A 16,731-nucleotide genomic window follows, 5' to 3' on the forward strand; every position below is an offset into this window, starting at 1 on the left:
TATCAAAGGCCTCATCCTCTGTTTCCTTGTGGTTAAATATCTGGAACATGAAATTCATAAACAAAACAAAGCAAAAGCTAACATTTTCCTTTGTGCTTTAAGCAGCTTCCCCTTTCCCACTCTGCAATAGGTTCTTGTACGTGAAGCTCTCTGCCAGGCTTTGCCAGGGTTTTATCCACCAGGACTGCAGGAAACTGTCCCTGTCATCACCTGCCCTGCACTCTCTCCTCATCCCAGCAACCCTGAACTGCCACCTGCAGCCACCAGTCTCCCTGTCAGCCTCTGCCATGTTCCTACTTCATCACTGGGGATTATATATTAATCTGAGGAGTGATGATGCCCACATGGCAGCACCTGCCAGACACGCTCTCTCAGTGTGCTCATGGTCACAGGGACAAAAGCCAGTGGCAATGACCACAGAGAACACAATGGTGTATTTTTAACTTGTGTCCCTGGGGCAGGTTTACCAGCAGGCTGTGCTTTGCAAGATGCTCTGCAGGGATGGTGCATGCAGGGGGTACATTTTGTGAGTGCTCCAGCTCATGGTCTCTCCTTCCCATGGCTGCTGGAGCAGTGGTTACCACCTGTAACCTACTAAGCTGTAGCCAGGCTGTAGGTACCCAGGCTGCTATCTGGCAGGTCTCTGCCATGATGTACTTTTTTCCTGTGTGTCAGATCCCAAGAAACACCATGGCCTGGCAGATGGAGCATCCCACGGGATTACTCCATGCTGGTGGCATGCTCAGGAAAAGCACTGTTTGTGCTGAAAAGTCCAGGGAGGGAGAAAATTACCTCCTACTCAAAAAAGAGGCTTTTGCTGTGATTAGGAGGGGTGGGTAGGAAGCTCTCTCTGGGCTCCCTAATCCACATGGACAGATGTAAAGCAGAAGTCACTTCTGAACTGGGCAGGTTGTAACCCCTCTCCAGGGATGCCTCAGCCAGGACGAAGCCTTCAGCCTCTCCACAGGTCTGCTCCCACCTCCAAGACAGGGCTAAATTCTCCTCCCTCTTCACACAGCACACAGGAGGCATGAAGCTGGAGGAAAGCACCGTGGAGGTCACGGAGAGCGGCTGCAGTGGCTGGCTCAGTGACCCATCCCCAACCCACACATCCAGTGGGGCTGGGGCTGCACAGAACCGAGCCCTCCTCACTCACCAGCCCATCGACGGCGTGATCTGGCCGACTCCTCCGGGGGGCAGGGGGTAGAAACCAGGGATGTCTGAGGTCTGGGAAGGACGGTGCACTCCTGCAAGAAGGGAGAAAGAGAGGAGTTGAACCTGGACCTGCATTCCCTGGCTCCCAACCCCCTGACTGCTCCATCTATGAACTCCTGCGGACAGCCATATGAAATAGCTATCTGCAAGTGGCAGGATGGTGTTTCCTGTGGTTCTCCCTGTGGGGGTGTGGTGGGTCATCCACACTGCTGCAAAATCACAAACATAAGGAGGGGGTGGAGGAGGCATCTTGCTCTTGCACAAGCATCATAGCTGCCCCATGCCACCTGAGGCCGAGCAGGACCGTGCTTTGGTAAGGATTTGGCTGACTCCAGGCACCTCTCTGCCCTTCCCAGAGAGCGAGTCCACCCCAGTGCTCAGTCAAGGCCATTCCTATGCTCCCTCTCCATCAGTCATCTGCAGGACCCCCCATGAGCAGGCAGTGGGGATGCTCCAGCAGGCAACACTTCCAACTTCATTTTAAGCAATTTGAGTTCAAAACAAGTGTTCTGCGGCTTTGCTGGTGCCAAGGAACTGTGGAGGTGGGTATGGTGCCAGCTGGGAATTCACCCTTTGTATGGGGAATCCCTGTGTGATCTTCAAAGCTGCTGGCATGGGCAGCATGGCCAGGGGACACAGCTGCAGCATCGCTCCACTCCGTTCCTATCTGGGCTGGAAAACATCCTGTGCTGCCTGGGGCTGCGGGTGGGACTCAGACAACCACAGTGCTACTGGCAAAAACAGCCTCCAGCTGACCCCTGCACTGGGAAACTGGAGAGGTGCTGGGGCTGAGCTCTGGAACAGTGTGGTGTAGTGATGGCTGCTATCGACCCTCAGACAAACACAGGAACAGGGATTGTTGAGTGGCTGCCCCAGATGAGAAACACATGGACTAATTTGGTGATGAGCTGCAAGCAATTGCAATTGGATTTTTCTCCTAGGTATATGAATGGTACCTTATTAATTAGGAATTACGCCAACAGATTCTAAGCATTCTATTAGGAGTCAGCTAAAATAAATGTATAACTGACCTGACAGGAATATGTAACCCAGTATGAGATTTGCTTCAAGTGGGACTCAGTGGTCCATGGAGGGTCAAACAAAACCAGCCCTGCACAAGGCAGTTGATGGAACATCCTCAGATTTGCACCCCCAACAATATGAGTTGTGAGTTGCGTAAGTCAGAGCACAAGTTATTCTTGCTGGCCCAGTGGTTGGGGCACCAGCCATTGACTCAGAATTCCTGCTTGTATTTCCTCATTTGTGTCCTTGGGCTACTGTGAGAAACTTTAAAGGGATGCTGTGAGAATGAGTATGAGAGTGAGTCTCAAGCACTTACAGTGGGTGATAATGGCAGCTATTTCAGTGATGAAAACACAGATGGGGCACATCCAGGGGGAATACAGAAAGAAAACTCTCACCCCAGCAGTGCAGGGTGTGTATGATCACAGCTGCACCACAAAGGCAAGACCAGCTGAGGATCAAGGCTGAACCTTTCCTTGAATAGCACATGGGGCAGTCTCTGGGACAAACTCCCTGTGTCTGTAGAAGTACAGGCGAAACGGGCAGGGAAGACTGGTCAGTGCCTGCACAGAGGCTGCAGGTGGGCAGCCCAACAACAGTGTCCTAGAATGACCCACCACAGAGGTGAATGCTCAGGGACTGCTCCAGTGCCAGTTGTAGCCTCCACAGAGGGATATAATAACCAGCTCTGCCCTTGGGCAAGTGCTCTTGTATCACTTAAGGTTTCCCAGGAGTCCCAGGAGGCAGCTCACGGTGAGTGGCTCCTGGAGGGGCAGAGCTCTGCCAGGTACAGCAAAGGCAGTGTGGGGAAGGTGTGCTGGGCTGCTTTCTTGCACACTGTCTCAGTGTTTCTCAGCCACTACATGAGATTTCAGTAGGTTTATTTTGTTAACTCTTCCTATTTTTCTGCTGAGTTCATTATGCTTTGATGGCTGACAAGCAACATGCTGCCTGAATTCAACCAGGATGTGCCTGGGTATCTCTTATACCAGACCTAAACCATCAGCATCCCTGATGAGTCCAGAATGTGGCCTCCAGGTTCAGACCAGGGATTATTCAGTGAGTCCTCCAGCCAAGAGTATCCTCAATAACCCATTGTTTTATCAATGATGTTAACTTGGTGAAGCTGATGTCTCTGGGACAGTTTGGATCACTCCTGGGTGGAGGCCCTTGCCCAAATCACAGCAGTTGGTTTTGTGCCTCTGTTTTGGCACTGGTTTTTGGGCTCTGGTGGACACTGACCTCCTTCCTGAATGCAGTTTGACACAAAACTGCCAGTTTGCTTGCTTTCCCATGAAATCAAGCCCAGGTTTGTGTAGAAGCCTGGGTAATCAGAACAGATGTTCTGCACTAATGTAAGGTTGAGGAAAGTTTGATTTTACACTCAGTTTGCCAGGAAGCCATGAAGAATGATGAAATGATGGACTGGGCTGAATTCCTCAACACATACTTGTATTTACATCTTTATTTTAGAGTATTGTACTTTCCTCCATAGCCCCATGAGCCAATTGACACAGCCTGGGCTCACACAGGAGCACAAAAAGCCAAACCAGGTGACAACCACATATCTTGTGGCTATGGGGACACACGTGTCACAATCCAGTCAACTATCAGACACCAATCCTGTTTAGTCAAAATATTTCCTGTTTCAAGCATTTTCTCAAAATGACAACCTGACAAGAGTTTGGGTATGAGTCAAAGGAAATATTACTTTCCATTTTCTGGTTGACTCTTGTGCATTATCATGCAGGCTCTGGTCTGGTCTCAGGGTTCAGGTCAGCTTGTACAGGGAACTGAGCACACTCCATCAGCAGGGCTGGCACTTTTGGTATCAAACTGCTCATATCAGATCACAAATCATTCCCAATAAGCTAAATAACCTCCTACCACTACGAAATGTCCCAGCTGACCAAAGGCCCGGATTTTTCTCATTGATTTGGGACCAGGAAGGTGCCAGCCTCAGCACCTCCAGCTCTGTCCCCCTCCCAGCACACAGGTCCCAGCCCTGCCATTACCTTGTTTCTGGTTGATGTCAGCGGGCAAGTGGGGTGAGTGGGAGCCGTGGCTGAAATGGTCGTTGCTGTACGGGATGAGCGGGGTGAGCGGGTGCACTCCGTGCGACGGCTGCACGACGGGAACTTTGTTGGACTGCAAGACACAGGGATGGACACGGCTCAGAAGTCATCAAGATCCACCAGCAAGGAGGGCCAGTGCCCTCTGCAGTCCTGCTGTTGCCAGCAAGGCTGGGAATAACTAAAATTACACTACATAAACACTAAACAAATTACTGAACAAACACTGCAGCATCCTACAAAAAAAATCTATAAACCAAGCAGGAAAACCAGCTGGAGATGATTTCTTGGATAAGTGGAAAACAGATCACCAGCATGAAGTTTTCAAAGTTCAGAACTTTTTTCCCATTCATTTCCAGTATCTTTTATTCCAGGATGAATGCTTCAAGTGTGTTATCCAATGCAGAGCTGTAGTTCTTTATCCTGGACTACCACAGGGTCTAAATCTGGATTTTAACAGTGAATCTTTCATATTCCCTGTGAAAGTCATGTTTGGGCTTTATTAATCAGGGCTGTCATGGAGAGACAGATACAGGATCACAGAATCATTTAGGTTGGAAAAGACTTTATAGAGATCATCAAGTCCAACCATTAACCCAGCTCTGCCAAGGCCACCATTAATGCTGAGGGTAATGCCTTTGAAAATTGGACGTGGTCACCAGCTAGCCCTTGGGCTGAAATCCCTGTTGGACCCAGCTCCAGGGCTGGAGGAGGACCAGAGGGAGCTGAGGTAATGCTGGAGATGCAAAAAAATCCAGGAAAAGTAAGCAAATAAAAATCTGTTTCCTCTTGTAGCTTCTCCTGGTTCTGCACAGCATGGCTGTCAGAGCACCTCGGAAAAGGCACTTTTGGTGAAAGCAACAGGAAGTTCCTCGTGTGTGTGGGAGCAGAGAGAGGGGAAGCTGTTTGGAAGGGCTGCAGAGCTGCAAGGAACACACAGACACACATAGAGACACACAGAGACACACAGACACACACAGACAGACACACACAGACAGACACACAGACACAGAGACACACACACACACACACACACAGAAACACAGACACAGACACACACACACACTGACACACACACACAGAGACACAGACACACACTGACACACACACACAGACACAGACACACACACACACAGACACACACAGACAGACACACACACACACACACAGAGACACAGACACACACACACACAGACACAGACACACACACACACACAGACACAGACACACACACACACACAGACACACACAGACAGACACAGAGACACACACACACACACACACACAGAGACACAGACACACAGACACACAGACACAGACACACACAGACACAGACACACACACACACTGACATACACACACAGAGACACAGACACACACTGACACACACACACACACAGACACAGACACACACACACACAGACACACACAGACACACACACACAGACACAGAGACACAGACACACAGACACACAGACACAGACACACACACACACACAGACACACACAGACAGACACACACACACAGACACAGAGACACACACACACACACACACACAGAGACACAGACACACAGACACACAGACACAGACACACACAGACACACAGACACAGACACAGACACAGACACACACACACACACACACACAGACACACACACACACACACACACAGACACACACACACACACACAGACACACACACACACACACACAGACACACACACACACACACACAGACACACACACAGACACACAGAGACACACACACAGACACACAGACACACACACACACAAACACACACACACAGACACACACACACAGACACACACACACAGAGACACACACAGACACACACACACAGACACACACACACACACACACACAGACACACACACAGACACACACACACACACACAGACACACACACACACAGACACACACACACACACACAGACACAGACACACACACACACACACACACACACACACACACACACACACACAGACACACACACACACACACACACAGACACACACACAGACACACACAGACACACACACACAGACACACAGAGACACACACACAGACACACAGACACACAGACACACAGACACACACACACACACAAACACAGACACACACACACACACAGACACACAGAGACAGACACACACACACACACAGACACAGACACAGAGACACACACACACTCGTTGCCATCCACGCAGCCTCCTTGCCTCAAGCGTCTCGTGCTGATTCCGACATGCCCAGTTTCGCCCATGGCTGCCTTTAAATCCAAACTGACTTCATCTTGGTGGTGGAATGTTAGGATTTGTCCCAGATATATCCACAAAAAGAAACAGGAGCAACAGCACTCCAAAAAGGGTGAATTTGGGAACAGAGCAGGTCAGACAGCTCTCCAGGGGCTGGGAGCTGGGCATGCCAGCCAGTTTTCATCAGCCTCACTGGGATGTGCACAGATGATTTGCTGTGTGACTTTTGACAAGTCATTTAGGATCCCTGGACTCAATCCACAGGTGCCTTTCACTTTGGTAATGATTTTGCTTAGGCAGAATGGGCACAAAGCTCCAGTTGGCTTTGGTGAAGGAGGCAGAGACACAGCGAGTGGCTCTGATCAACCTGTCCTGGATCTATCCCAGCTGCTCCAAGTGAACTGGGAGCCCTGCACAGGTCCTGTGTTTTGTACCCCTTCTCTGAGGAGGAAACCCATGAAGCAGAAAGGAAAATAGACTGATGGAGACACTGCTTTACATCTGCCTTGCCCACAAAAGTTTGCTCATGCAAATAAAAACCAAGAGGCATGCAGGTTTGCATTGGAGAATGAATGAAAACCATAATTCCTGATGTTTAACAGGTTAGATTTACTGCATATGCTGGGTTACTGGGAATGTAACCCCCCCTTCCCAGCACAAACTGGTGTGGTACAGGCATTCCTGTCCTGCAGCAGGACCATGGGTTATGTGGTTTTTCCCACTGAGAGCAGCACTGGGCTGGCTCCTGCTTAGTTGAACACGTTTGGAGCTCTGAGCTCTTCCTATTCTTAGCCATGAAATGAGATGAAGAAGAGCTTTTCAGTGATATTTCTAAAATTAGCTATGGTTTAGCTTATTTAAGCGCAACAAAGCCTAAATGAGGGCCATGCAGTTCCACATGTACATTCTAACATGACACTGGAGCAGAACAAGCTCAATGTTGAGCTGTTTTGAAAACCTCAACTCAAGCATTTCTTCTGTTCAAAGTAGGGCAGATGTTTCTTCACCATTTGCCTCATGCCTGACCCAAGGCACAGCACCATTCACCAGCCAGCCTCACTGCCTGACGACTGAGAACAGCTTCCAGGGCAATGACAGAAGACACAGAGCACTCCAAAGGCAGATGAACTGTTCTGATGCTGATCTGCAGGATGCCTCCCCAGGGAAAAGCAGGAAGTCTATGTGGTTAGAGTACAGCATGGGCTGTCCTCCTCCCCAACAAAGCTAAACATGGAAGTGTTCAAGGCCAGGTTGGACTAGGCTTAGAGCTAGTGGAAGGTGTCCCTGCCCATGACAGGAGATTGAAAGGAGATGATTTTTAAGGTCCCTCCCAACCCAAACCATTCTGTGGTTCAATGGTAACCTGTGGTACAACAAGACTTGCAGGTCAATCACTCAAAGTTTTCCAGTGAGTTCAGGTGGAAAACAACACACTGCACCAGTAAGAAGAGCTGCCTTCCCCATGACCCTTCTACATTTGCCTCACTCAAAAACTTCTCTACTCTCTAAAGCCATAAAGATCTGGTGGGGAAGGATGACCATCAAGGAGACAAGAATAACTTCTGCAAGGGGCTATTTATTCCCCTTTCCACTTCCTCCATTATGGAGTTTATTACAGGAACCCATCTCTCAAAATTAAAGGAAGAAGGAAATGCTACAAAAGTATGGAGAAATAGAGAAAATTCTGTTGATCCTGTTTCAAAGGCTGCAGATGCCAATGGTTGTGGCCCAGAGCTGTGACTGCAGCTCCAGCTGCAGTATGAAACCATACCTTATACACACCCATATGCTAGAGAAATGGGGTCAATTCCCTGTTTTTTGCAAGATCTAGATTACATTCCTGCAAATCAGCTGCAGTATCTGAACCCTGAAGAGGCTATTCAAAACTGACAATGTTTTATTCCATAAAATTAACCTGATGTAAATGTTTTCTCCCAAGAATATTGAATTGACACGAGGGGAAGTGATCAAACTAAAGAATTCCCATGGCTGGTAAAACTCTTTTGAGTTTTTAACTCTGAAAATACTGTAGAAAAAAAAAAAAGTGGTTTTTTTTTTTTTTTCCTGCTTGTATCAGTTTAGGAAAAGAAACAAATGAAAAAAAAAGAGGATGTTTTGTAACCTGTGAAAAGTATTCCTTGCTACAACTGAACACAGCTATTAAAAGCAGCAGGGGTCACACCACGCTGCCTGTGGGACTGCTGAGGATCCCAACATCCCACCAGTGCTAGGCTCCACAGCTGCTTTTGTGCATAGGAATGACTTTAATTAATCTTCTGGTAGAAGACAATTCAGAACTAAAATAAAGTAGTTTAAATCTACTGCCCCTTGCAATAGTGAAAAATATTAGATTTCATGCTGTTAAATTTTCTTTGGGGATGTGACTTCAAGGGATGCCGTGCTCCCCATGGAGGATAACAGGGTACTGCCTGCCTTGCACAAACCACAGCTCCCAGAACATCAGCCAACATCCTGAGAGCCAAAACTGCTGGAAACCCTGCAGTGTGGGAGCCCCTGCCCATCCATGGATGCAGAGGAGCCTGAAGGGAGGGGAAAGTCCCATAACCCCTGTGTGACCCTTGGAGCCAGGTGTCCCCAGGACCCCAGCCAGGAGGAGGGAAGGCTGGGAGGGAGCAGGATCCATCCCCCTCAGCACAGGGTGTCTGGGTGCAGGAGCTGGTGGCCAGGGCGAGTGCTGTGGTTTCCAGCCTTGCCGGGGAGCCGAGCCGCAGTCAGGTGAAATTACTCACATCACTTTCAAATTTTCCCACACTGCCAGCCCCAAAGACAGAGAAATGAAAAGCTGTGGGCCAGCCCAGCAGTGGCCTGTGTGTAGCAGGGGCCTGGCCAAGGGAAGGGAAGTGTGGCTGGCAGCTGTGCAGCGCTGGTGGCCATCACCACCGCGGCAGAGCGGGGTTTTGGGAGTTCCAGAACCCTGTGTGTCTGGCTGCTGGGAGCATCCCTCAAGGCTGTTCTCAGCTCAGATGCTGGGCTGAGCTCTGAGCAGGTCTCTGTGCTCCTCTGCCCTGCGTGGGTGCCTGGGTGCAGCACAGGAGCTGCAGGTTGCAGTCCAGCCCTGAGTTGCCCCATATGTGTTTGCTTTGACATCACTTCTCAGAGAGAGTGAGATGAGTCGAAGTGTCGGCTATGAAAAACAAAACCTACCAAGGTTTGCTGTTGCTGATTCAATGAGGAATTAATTCCTCTTCACTGCAAAATTAGTCATCATGCCACAGAAAGAAAGGTATAAAGTCAGGCTGCACCAAGCATGCACCGCTGCTGGTGAAGCTACCTGTGACTGGAGGCACTGTGCCTTTTGCTCTTTATTCTCCAATCAATCCAAATTAGCAAAAGATTAGGGATGTATAGGGGACATTAATCCAGCTTGGATGAGGCCCTGTGCAACCTGGTCTAGTGGAAGGTGTCTCTGCCCATGACAGGTGGGTTAGAACTGGATGATCTCTAAGGTTCCTTCCAACCCAAACCATCCTGTGATTCTATGAAATGATTAAAACATTATTAGGCACATCCCACAGCAGCAGATGTCAGGAAGGCTTCCAGGAGGACTCCCAGGGGATGCTGCCTTTTGGGGCATTGGGGACCCAGAGCCCGTGACTCAAAGCCAGCTCTGACACTCTAAGTTCTGGTAACAGCTCAGGGCCCCAGACTGTGTCAGCAGACACCTTCACCCCTCATTTCCCCGTGGTGTTACACCAGGAGATGCTGTGATGAAAGGTGACCCCAAGTACCCACTGCAGACGGTTTTTGGCACTGACAGCATGTGCTGGGGCTGGAGCCCTCGGCAGCCTGCGGGCAAAGGCAGCATTGACTCATTTCTCATCTCAGCACGCTTTTTTCTCTTTTCTCACTTTTGCTGCAGTCCCAGCACCCCAGCCCGCTGCCACAGAGGAAACAGGGAAAGTTAAAGCCACCCATGCTCAGGCACTGCCCTCATCCAGCTGTGAACCCCTCCAGAGCTATATTTTGGCTGCAGCAGCAGCAGCATCTTCCCAGCCACTGCCCAGGTCAACCAGCGTGGCTGTGGCACTGAGAACTGGACCTGGTTTGTACCCTCAGCACCACCAAGGGCTCCTCCAGAGACCTCATCCTCAAGATCAGAAGAGTCCCACTGCCCCGTGCACCCCACCTCTGGCTGGCCATGACGTGCTTAGGAGCAGCAGTCAGGTGGGAGAGGAAAGGAATAATTTGCAGTTATTAATTCTTGCATTAACTGTGCTTATGAATTGCAGCAAGGAGCTGACTGGTTTAAGAGACATATCACACACACAGGAAAAAATTGTTTTTGCTCAAGTTTTCATCCAAACATTGCCTACACTCTGGTTTTTATCCCTGCACTCTACATTTTGTGGTTGATAGAGCATTGATTTCTTCAACTTTTCCCTTTCCCCCTGATTTCTTTCAGTTTCTTTAAAATCCATCTCTGCTTTGAAAATGCTGATGAGGCACCTGGGTAGCCCTGATCTTCTCTGTGCTTTGTGCTTGACTTAGTGGCCAAACTCATCTCCCCTGATCCCGATTCCCCTGAAACTGGGATGTGCATCAGAGAACAAGTTCCCTGGCATTTCACACCTCCTATGTCCCAGCACTCAGAGGGGTGACCAAGCTCCAGACACAGTGGGGACAAATCACAGAAGAGGTTGGGTTGGAAGGGACCTTAAAGATAATACAGTTACAACTTCCTGCCACAAGCACATATATTACCACCCACTAGACCATCTTGCTCAGGGCCCCAACCTGGCCTTGAACACTTACAGCAATAGGGGAAATACAGGGAAAGAACTTAAAAACCTTCCAAAATTTTTCAGTGACCTTCTATGCTGCTGCTGCTTTCTGGTTTTAAGCAATAATGGTTATTATTTTTCAGTCAAACTCTGCAGGGGAAATAAACTGTGTTTTTCACCATTTACGGGCACAGGAAGAGCTGTTTCACTTCTCAAGTATTTATATTCTAAGAGAAAGAGGTAGGTGGCTCTTCCTGAAAATTAGAAAAAAAAAAAAGTCATGGAAAAATAAAAGTCCCTCTCAGAGGCTGCTCTCTTGGGGTGACAGGGGGCAAGTGTGGAGGCAGCTACACCCCCCCATACCAGAGTGGAGAACCCCCAAAAAATGAAATTCAGACATCACCACCAAATGTTTACAGTTCCATTCAGCAGAAGAGCCACCTCACTCTGGATGCCTCCTCAAACCTGCAGAAAGTGTCCTCGTGCAGTGCTTGCCTTGCTTGGGAAACCCTCCTGCTGTGATGCTCAAAGCATCTGATCAAGAGGGGATAGCAACCCTCCCTCCAGCCCCCATGTGCCACTGCCACAAAAGGCACATTTGGCTTCATGGAACCAAAATGTGGGGGCAATATAATCCAGGGGCTACACTGCAGCATCAAACCCCTGCTAATCTCTCCCCAGGAACAGGGAAATTTAATTCTGGGGCTGCATCAACCCCCAGCTTGTTCTGCAACATCCATCCCTGGTTTTTGGCTCTCTCATGTTCTGGGCTACAGAGAAGAAAAAAAAAAAAATAAAAAAAATAAAATCTCTGTCCCCATCGCGCCTTGTGGTTCTGAGAATTTGAATAAAAACCTGCAAGCCCTGGAGTTACTGGTAACACTTGAAGCTGTGAATGCAAAGGCTCCCATTTGACCTGGGGAGGCTGATAGCATCTGACCTCCTTTATGTCACTCCAATTCTTGAAGGCAAGCAGTCGGTCCACTACCCAGAATTAATCAGGAAAACGTCCAAGATGGCAAGGGAGGAAAACAAAACAAAAACATGTCACAGAGGCAAGGCTTTCCTTGTGGCCAGGCTCGAGACATTGTTTCCCGAAGGACCAGGGATGCTGCCCTCCATGTGCCTTGGCAGCACCAGCTCCAGCCAAACCTCAGGGTGTGAAAGTTTGGTGAAACACTGAGGGTTTGCACTCTGAGAACCATGTCATGATCCCTGTTGCTGCTAGTTTCAAGGATTTTCACCTGCTTTGAGAAGCTGTTTGCAAACCCCAGCCACAGCTGTGTGCTGGATCTGAACTGAGATGCCTTTGGCCTCCGGATGTCACATCCCTAGACACTGGGAAGAAATTTATTTCCTCTGAGAGTGGCGAGGCACTGGCACTGGTTTCCCAGAGAAATGGTGGCTGGCCCATACCCCAGAAATGTTCCAAGCCAGGTTGGGGCTTGCAGCAACCTGGTCTAGTGGACAGTGTCCCTGCCCATGGCAGTGGGGGTGGAACAAGATGGTCTTTAAGGTCCCTTCTAGCCCAAACCATTCTGTGATTCTAAGATCCCTCGTCTCCAAGGATGTGGCTGCAGCAGCAAATGGAAAAACCTGCAAGAGTTCTGGGGCCATCTACCAGCAACATGAACTCTGCAGGTGCCAGTGCTGTGCAGTTTTCTGGAGGCAAATGTTTGCTTACAGAATCCCTGGGCATTAGGAGAGGAGGCCTGGCTGCTGGCTGTGTTTTTTTCTTTCCATTTATAACAAATACAAAACTAGCCCATGTACTTGAAAGATTGTGAGGGAATTTACAAAACACAACCCCTCAAAAACACTGATGTGATTTAAGATGTTTCAATTAATGTAACATTGAAGGGGTGAAACCTGCCCCTCCACCTCACAGTGGTGCCAGGGTGCAAGGCCACCATGGGCGTCACCATCTTGCTGGTGTCACCCCTGTCACACCAGGACCTGGACAGGAGACTTATCACAGGACATCTGTCCCTTGTCTATAGGGAAGGGACAGTCATCAGCGCCTCCTGGCAAGCACTATGGTCCCTATTTTCACCTTTTTCCCTCTCCTCTCCTCTCCTCTCCTCTCCTCTCCTCTCCTCTCCTCTCCTCTCCTCTCCTCTCCTCTCCTCTCCTCTCCTCTCCTCTCCTCTCCTCTCCTCTCCTCTCCTCTCCTCTCCTCTCCTCTCCTCTCCTCTCCTCTCCTCTCCTCTCCTCTCCTCTCCTCTCCTCTCCTCTCCTCTCCTCTCCTCTCCTCTCCTCTCCTCTCCTCTCCTCTCCTCTCCTCTCCTCTCCTCTCCTCTCCTCTCCTCTCCTCTCCTCTCCTCTCCTCTCCTCTCCTCTCCTCTCCAACAAACCCATTTTCTCACCCTGTCTGAAACCCCCAACTTACTGACAATGCTGGGAAAAAATAATAGTAGTAACAGGAATAATAAATAAAACCAAAAATGGTGCTGTAATGCTGCTGACTTATCCAGAGGGAGCTTTCTCCCACGGCACCTGATGGCCAAGGCACATCACGCACTCACACCATGTCAGACGACACCAAGGAAAGGTGTTTTACCACATCAGACGTGGCCATGTCCAAGCCCATGCCACAATCCAGTAACAGATAAGTCAAAACAACCAGGGATGACAATATTACATATTATCCTCCTTGAATGCGCATTTCTCCACTATGGTGAAACACCTTCAAATTTATACAAATGTCAAGCACATTTCCAGCATGGATGGCCAGGAATGAGTGAACCACAGCTGCTCTGAGCCTTCCCCAGGGTCTCTCCCAGACCCCTCTACAGCATCACCCCAGCCCAGCGTGGGGACAAAAGTCACAGAAAGTCACACCCTCCCCAGCACTGGCTTTGCCAAGCAATGAAGCCTGATGGGTGAGGGCTGTGGCAAGGGACACCCCTCCCCACAGGGACCCCCAAATCCCCCTGGTGATCCCAGCATGGAGAGAGGCCAGCTGCCTGCTGCCACCCCTACATTATCCTAATCTGACTCACATTTAGTTCCCAGTTTCCGTGATAAATGGCTCTGTGGAGGCCATGGAGGGAAGTTAATCGCCTCTGGAGCCAAAGGGATGGTCTGTGGACACCCTGCAGCAGTAAGGCGATAGCAGCTTTCCTTGTTGCTCACTTTCAAGGGTGACATGTTTACAAAGAATGCTACAGCCGCTAATCCTGGATGATACCCTGTGTCTGCCTGAGAGAAATCCTAATTTTCTTGATAGGAGGAATTAGTTCCTTTAATGCTTAATACCCATTTTTTCCTCTGAAAGCAAGCAAGCATTATTGTGCAGAGCGGAATAAACATTTTAATTAAAATGTGGAATTTATCTTCCAGTCAAATTCGTACGAGCCCCCAATGACACGTCAAACTCTGCTTTCCCATTTTGAATCTTCCTCTGATCTCTTAATGCGAGCAGCTGAATTAAAACCTGGGCTTGGTGGATTTGCATATAATTAGAGAGCAAGGGAAATTAATAGGGAATTGAATGGGTTTCTCCTCTGCCCATCTGATGTTTTTACCAGATTAAAAAGAGTTGATTTTTTTTAATGACTGCAAAAATGTATTAAATATTATTTAGCCATTTTTTGTTGGGGAGAGGGAAGCAGACAGACTAAAGAAACAAACTTATACATATGATAATGAACAACTCCTATCGTGGGAAGCAAATATCATTTTAATTAGGATTAGAAAGGAATCCTAATTAATCTTGTCCTGCCACTCGACTTCTAGAAGTTCCTTAAATGTTACCTCCTATGAGACGTAAAACAAGGAGCAGTTTAAATACTCGACAGCTAATCCTGGAGGCCCCAGCAGCATGGGGCAGAGACTCCTGGGTGAAATTTAGGATGGAGAGGTCTGAGCCTGTGAGCTGGACTCAGACTGAAGGGGAACAAGCAGATTTGCTGCCTCAATCTCATAATTCCTCACAATAAACTAGGTAATGAGTGAGCAAACCAAGAGAGACGCGATGCACTGAGCACCTCAGCAAACCCTGAGTCCTCACAAAGCATCTTCACAGATCTTTTTCCATGTCTTAAAAAAAAATATTGTCTATTCAAAAATACTTCTGGGGCTCATTTTCAGAACTGAAGTTCAGGTAAAGGGTGGGAATATATGAGGTAACTCTGGTGCTGTGCATCCCCACCCTACGCCTCGATTTCATCTTCTCCAGACTCGTGATGATCAAGATTACCCACCGTGCCGGTACTAAGTCATACATATTTTAACTCAGCTCTTGTCATGTGTGTCATCAAATCCTGTTTTTCAGGTATTGAGATTCATAAATTTAATTGCACAAGATTTTACTACAAGAGTGGATGGTCATGAGATTATTTTCATCTTTGTGTCTCAGTATGGAAAGCAGCTTGGAGAGAGCTGGTTTCCAAACTTCAGGGCCTGGATGAAAGTCTCATTTTCCAAACACAGTGCCAGGAGGTGCCATAATGCAGGATTATGACTTGGCCTATTAATAAATGCAGCAAACTTTATTTTTTATGCTAAAATAAAAATAATAAATGAATCCTGCTAAAGTTAGGCTGGCTTTTCAGCATATTTTTACCAAGAGCTCCCATCAGTTTTTGGCTACAGATTTATGAAAGTCACTGTCAGCAATGGCCCAGGGATAACCTGGTTTGGTCAGACGTGAAAAATGGTCACTTCAAAACCAGATACCACACAAAATGTTCCCAGTCTTGGATTTGATTTTAACCCCAGCTAATCATACATTCACAAGGCAGGACTGATCAAAGGCTTCACACTGAAAAAAATAAGAAAGTCAAAATTTCATATGGTTTTGATGAGAAAAATAATTGATGAAACTTTTCTCTTTCAACTTGGCTTTGCTTTGAGTTCGGGGTTCATGGGAATACGAGAATCAACAGGCGCAAACCTGCAAGGGCTTAGTACGGTTCTAATGATGCAGCTCTTATTGGGGAGCTTATGACCTTATTGGGGAGCTTAGGACTGCACAGGGCCAGGAATTTTAAGCCACATTATTTACTTTTCTCAGAAAATCCACAACTCTTCATAGGGTGCACCACGGTTTTGCTAGGAGAAGTTTAAGTGCATGACAGAGCCCTGGTTGATGCGCTCACCGTCCCAGGAGACAGAAGATCCAGATAAAAGCCACGTTCACCCCAAACCTTTCTTTGTATTTTTATGCTCTGATTATCATCTCTGGTGACATTTGCAAGAACAATCTTCTCCTGGGCTGTACCCCTGGCTGACCACAGAGAGGGTCCTGCTGGCCTGACCCTGTCCGGGGAAAGCAGCCCCAGGGAAGTGTCTGTTCCCATCACCCCAGTGTGAGATGTCATCATTTCACAGAGGTGGTGAAGGGCAAAAACGTTCAAGTACCACTTTGCTGGCTGAAGTCAGACTTGTTTTCCAACACA

The 16,731-nt window shown here is 48.3% G+C and overlaps 1 protein-coding gene across 7 annotated transcripts in view; it reads right to left on the bottom strand.

The window, feature by feature from the left end:
• The window catches only part of TCF7 (transcription factor 7), a 72,106-nt gene that overhangs the window by 17,744 nt on the left and 37,631 nt on the right, over positions 1 to 16,731 (bottom strand). For all 7 annotated transcript variants that reach the window (XM_086852163.1, XM_086852161.1, XM_086852162.1 and 4 more), the window contains exons 4-5: positions 4,254 to 4,386; positions 1,157 to 1,247 (exon numbers count right to left, since the gene is read on the bottom strand). In XM_086852163.1, coding sequence (XP_086708289.1) covers positions 1,157 to 1,247; positions 4,254 to 4,386 — 224 coding nt within the window. The remainder of the gene's footprint in view (positions 1 to 1,156; positions 1,248 to 4,253; positions 4,387 to 16,731) is intronic.

Source organism: Cyanistes caeruleus, chromosome 15, assembly GCF_971803275.1.
Source record: "Cyanistes caeruleus chromosome 15, bCyaCae1.hap1.1, whole genome shotgun sequence".
In the NCBI taxonomy this organism is placed as follows: Eukaryota; Metazoa; Chordata; class Aves; order Passeriformes; family Paridae; genus Cyanistes; species Cyanistes caeruleus.